Source organism: Larimichthys crocea, chromosome XVII, assembly GCF_000972845.2.
Source record: "Larimichthys crocea isolate SSNF chromosome XVII, L_crocea_2.0, whole genome shotgun sequence".
In the NCBI taxonomy this organism is placed as follows: Eukaryota; Metazoa; Chordata; class Actinopteri; family Sciaenidae; genus Larimichthys; species Larimichthys crocea.
This window is the reverse complement of record NC_040027.1, coordinates 26,072,007-26,077,139: the sequence shown is the minus strand read 5'-3', so window position 1 is coordinate 26,077,139 and position 5,133 is coordinate 26,072,007. Positions and strand designations below refer to the sequence as shown.

General features: G+C 51.1%; 1 protein-coding gene across 1 annotated transcript; it reads left to right on the top strand.

Moving 5' to 3' along the window:
• The first annotated feature begins 2,832 nt into the window (after positions 1-2,832).
• On the top strand, positions 2,833-4,354 carry LOC113748039 (uncharacterized). The gene is made up of 2 exons (XM_027290620.1): positions 2,833-4,060; positions 4,188-4,354. The coding sequence occupies exon 1, from the start codon at positions 2,837-2,839 to the stop codon at positions 3,734-3,736; it is 900 nt and encodes a 299-aa protein (XP_027146421.1). The 5' UTR covers positions 2,833-2,836; the 3' UTR covers positions 3,737-4,060; positions 4,188-4,354.
• The last annotated feature ends 779 nt before the right edge of the window (positions 4,355-5,133 follow it).

Here is a 5,133-nt window from a genome sequence, read left to right as displayed (position 1 = left end):
CTCCATGAAGGCAGAGTCTAGGAGAGTCGAGGTCCTCCATAACTGCAGTTCCAAGTTAAGGAGCAGCGTAGGAGTCGGAACTACAGCTGTGTCAAATGCTGAGATTGTCAAGTGGCTGCAGTGGGACAGCATTGGTGCTGCCTGTGACCCTAAGTGTGGTGGCTGTCGTTGCGGCAAGTGCGCCCCTGGTGGGAAGGAAATGACACTCGCTGACGAGAGAGAGTTGGAGATCATCAGGGGAGGTCTGACCTTCAGATTAAGTGACGACCACAGTGACAAGCCACACTGGGACGCCAAATACCCCTGGAAAGAGGACCCTGCTACCCTGCCGAACAACCGCGAAGCAGTCAAGGCAGCGTTCCTGAAATCAGAGAAGCAGCTTGAAAGAGACCCAAGGTGGAAGGAGGCTTATGCAAAGCAGGTGCATGACATGGTAGCCAGGGGGGCAGCAATCAAGCTTTCCAAGGCTGTGATGGACAGTTGGAACGGAGCTGTGTGGTGGGTGAACCACCTAACAGCACCCAACCCACACTCTGTTTCCACCCCGGTGAGGTTAGTCTGGGACAGCAGCCGGGAGTTTAAGGGGGTTAGCCTGAATGGCATCCTGCTGAAGGGCCCAGATGTCTTGAATCCCATCCGGGCAGTGCTACTCCGTTTCCGGGAGGGGGAGCATGCAGCGATTGGAGATGTGTCCAAGATGTATAACTCCGTGTGGTTGGAGGATCAGGAGGTGCATGTCCACCGCTTTCTGTGGAGGGATTCTCCGGAGAATGACATCGAGGATTACGCCGTGGTACGAGTGAACATGGGTGACAAGCCGGCTGGTTGTATCGCCCAGGTGGCCATGAGGGAGACCTCTCATCTGCCACAGTTCATCGACAAAGTGGAGGAAAGGCATGTCATCGTAGATAACGTCTACGTAGATGACATTCTGGTGTCCCACAATGACCCCCAAAGACTGAGTGAGATCCTCCAAGGGGTCGAGGCCATTCTTGCAACTGGGGGATTTCACCTGAAGCCATGGGTGCAGTCTGGCCAGAGTGGGAGGCAAGGTGGTGCCCCCACCAAAACTGAGACTATCGTGTTGCCCAACCAATTATGGGACGAAGACAACAAGGCCCTGGGGGTGGGTTACCACGTGAGGGAGGACAAGCTTTTCCTCATGGTGGCCATTAATTTCTCCACAAGGAAGAAGAAGATGCGCACCGAGCTTGACCTCGCCACGGAGGACATAGAGAAGGAAACACCGAATCCCCTCACCCGTCGTATGCTCCTGAGCCAGGTTGCTGGGGTGTACGACCCCCTTGGCCTGGCGACGCCCCTTAAACAGAAAGGTGTCATTCTCGTCAGAAGGGCCTTCCAAGAGGCTGGGACCTTGACTAAGGACACATGGGACAAGCCACTGTCTAGTGAACTGCGTGGGAGGGCGATCGAACTCTTCAAAGAGTATGCCCGGCTGAGTACCATCACTTTCCCCAGGAGTATCACACCTTCCGGCTGGCTGGGGAAACCCTGGGGGGTCACATTTTCTGATGGCAGCTGTGACTCTTATGGTGCGGTTCTTTACCTGCGCTGGGAGACTTCACAGGGGGTCGTAACCCGGCTTGTGGAGTCAAAGGCTAAATTAACCCCCATTGACCAGAAGGGCGAAGCAGTTAAAGCGGAGATCTGTGGGGCCGTCTTTGCCGCCCGGCTGAAGGGGCACATGCTCAAGCATGGACGGTTGGAAGTGGCCAGGTGGTACCACTTTGTAGACAGTCAGACTGTGTTGGGAGCCATCCAGCGGGAAAGTTATGGGTTCCAAACTTTCTTCGCTAACCGGGTTGGTGAAATCCAGAATGTCGGGCCCGTCACAGACTGGTGGTGGATCCCTGGTCAGCATAATGTGGCTGATCTGGTCACGAGAGGGTGTTCCCCCGGAAAACTTGATGGAGATTCCCTGTGGCAGAGAGGCCCGGAGTTCTTGTCTAGACCGGTGGAAGAGTGGCCCATGAAGTCTGCTGCAGAGGTGGCCTCTGGTACCAGGGAGGCCGTGAGTAAGCTCCAAAGAAAGGCCTTCTCTGCTATCATGACAAGATCCCAAACTAGGGAGATGTCTGCTCCAGGCAGTTCCCCACCGGGTGCTGCAACGGGTTCTTTAATCGTACCCAACACTTGCAGTACGAAGAGGTTATGGGAGTCGGCTCTTGTGGGTCAGGTTAATCTTTCAAGGTTTGCTATACTGACCAAACTCTGTGGGGCGGTGGGGTATGTCCGCAGAGCCGTGAACGCCTGGTTACTCGGTAGAAATCGAGCCGGCGATCAAGAGCAGTGGGAGGCAATGCTCACTGTCCAGGAACGAGAGGAGGCATTCCAGGACTTATGTCTCGCTGCCCAGACAGGTGTGGTGTTCCCCACGACGACACTCAACCTCCTGGTCGTGAACAAAGATAGTATGACCGGCCTCTTGTTGTGCTATGGCCGGGTCCAGTCCGTGGATGAAAAGAGACGTGGGGTCCCGCTGATACCCTACGGGGAGAGGATCAGCACCCTCCTTGCGGAGGAAGCCCACTGTGTCAACCATGAAGGCGTTTCCGGTACCCTCCTGCGGATGAGGAGAAGAGCCTGGGTGGTGCAAGGTCCTAGAGTTGCCCGCAGGGTCATTGACTCGTGTATGCATTGCCGGAAGCGTAAGGCCAAGTTGTGCTCTCAAGTAATGGGCGATCTCCCGTCTGTACGCACCGGACCAGCAGCGCCATTTGAGTACACAACTCTAGATCTGTTCGGTCCTTATGTAGTCAGGGACGTTGTGAAGCGGCGCACAAAGACGAAGGTCTGGGGCGTGGGTTTTAGCTGCATGGCCTCAAGAGCGATCCATGCAGATCTGGTTGAGGACCTATCGACTGAGGGCTTTCTCAGAACCTATCAGCGTTTCACAGCCCTGAGAGGTCATCCCAGAAAGCTCTGGTCCGACCAGGGGACCAATTTCGTGGGGGCCAAACCTGCGCTGGAAGATCTGTACAGTTTCCTGGCAGAGATCGACAAAAAGGAAGTCCAAAGGAGAGCAGTTGTGGCTGGGACTGACTGGGTGTGGGAGTTTAGTCCGGCAGACTCACCACATCGGAATGGGGCGGCAGAGGCAGCTGTCCGTGTGTTAAAGAGGTCCTTGAGCAGTATTGGCGAAGGAGGCGACTTGACAACCCTGGAGTTCCAGACCCTCTTGTACCTGGCCGCCAATCTTTCCAATGAGAGGCCGATCGGAGCCAGGGCTCAGGTTCAGGAGGATATAGTGGACGTTGTAACTCCAAATTCCCTGCTGTTGGGTCGGGCAGGGCCCAGAGGTGACACCCAGGGGTTTGAATTCCCTACCTACCCATTCAGTCGTCTGCGAGCGGTCCAAGTGGAGGTGGATAAGTTTTGGAGGCGTTGGAGCCAATTGGCGGGACCTCACCTGTACGTTCGACAAAAGTGGCATGCTCCAGCCAGGAATGTCTCTGTTGGAGATCTGGTATGGGTGGCGGACCAAGACGCCCTCCGGGGGCGATTCAGGCTGGGTCGTGTGGAGGAGTCATGTCCAGATGATAAGGGTGTCGTCCGAGACGTCAAAGTGAGGGTTTGCCATAGTCTTCCCATCGGCCAGTCCCCAGCAAGGGAGGACAAGGAACCGTGTCCTACCACCATCCTACACAGGGACGTCAGGAGGCTGGTGGTGTTGCTGCCGGTGGAGGAACAGGAGGGGGTTTATTTGCTCCTCTGAATGCCTAAGTGCTGAACCTATGGACACGTGAATGCAGGACTCAGTCCAAAACCCTGTGTTGAGCAGTTATTCTGTGTCTCTGTTTATGACCCTAAAGGTTTTGCATGTTCTGTGCACTGTATTGTTGTAATAATAATAGGTATTGTGGCCTACTTAGTCAGTGACACGTAGCCCAAGTGGGAGGTGTGGAGTTTACCCGCACTCGGTGTAATGTATAGCGGCACCTAGTGGTTGCAGTTCTAACTGTTGATGTGTTTGGGCGGATGCTTTTACCTGCCGGATTTACTTTTTATGGATGTTGTTTTAACTGGTGAAGCTGAGCTGGTGAGTTGTGTATTCAAAATGTTTGCAACTTATGTTTAATGACATAAATATGTTATATTTGTGTATTATACAGTTGTTAATATGCGTGTGTCGGTAATACTGTGTTTTGTTTTATTTGTCTTTTCAGTTGATTACCTGGCAATCGACACGTTTACTACGAAATGCTAATTAGCATGTCTGTATGATGTAGCCATACTCGTGCTATTAAACACATGAAAAGTAATCGGACGTCGGCCTGAGTGTTGCACTGTTTCACAGTTAAAACCCCCCTTTCGGAGGGAAGTATTAGACTAAAGTAGTTAGTCGAGTATATCCGAACACCTGTATTAATGAGGTACACACCTGTATTAATTAGGTACACACCTGTATTAATGAGGTACACATCTGTATTAACGAGGTACACACCTGTATTAATTAGGTACACACCTGTATTAACGAGGCAGTCTAACAGCTCCGTAACACAGAATATTCATTAAAGAAAGCTGAAATTGTAAATTCATATGTATTACTTTATTAAAGTTGACTTCCAATGTATTGATTCTAATTTGTTTACATGTTATAGATTTTTAGGACGCGACAATGTGGAGATGACGGAGTAATATACCTTATAAATGAATACAACTATAAAACACCACAAAAGACAATTAAAGACATTAACCAATGTGTTCTGAACAGACACACACAAATACAAACACTAACAAAAAGTAACATTTGCATTTTGAAACAAAATAGCAAACATAAGCAGCACAAGCCATAATGGGAAATATGGGCCCTTCCTGCTCTGCTCGGCTGTTCCTCTCAGCACTGTACAGTACAGCACCTAACAGAGAGCAGTGAGCATCATAGCTGAGCAGACAGAGGTGGAGTCAAACCAGTGTCTTCACAGTAAGCTGATAACTAGTTTGTGGAAGAGATTACTAGAAAGTTAATAAACACTGACCTTGTCACTTTCCCTTATCAATATAACTCTCACATGACCTTCACTTGCTATCCAGATATACTTTATTATAATGTTGCAGACTGAAACTTAGGCTTCAGGGCATCATTTCATCAGACGATGGTGTGGTGGTTTG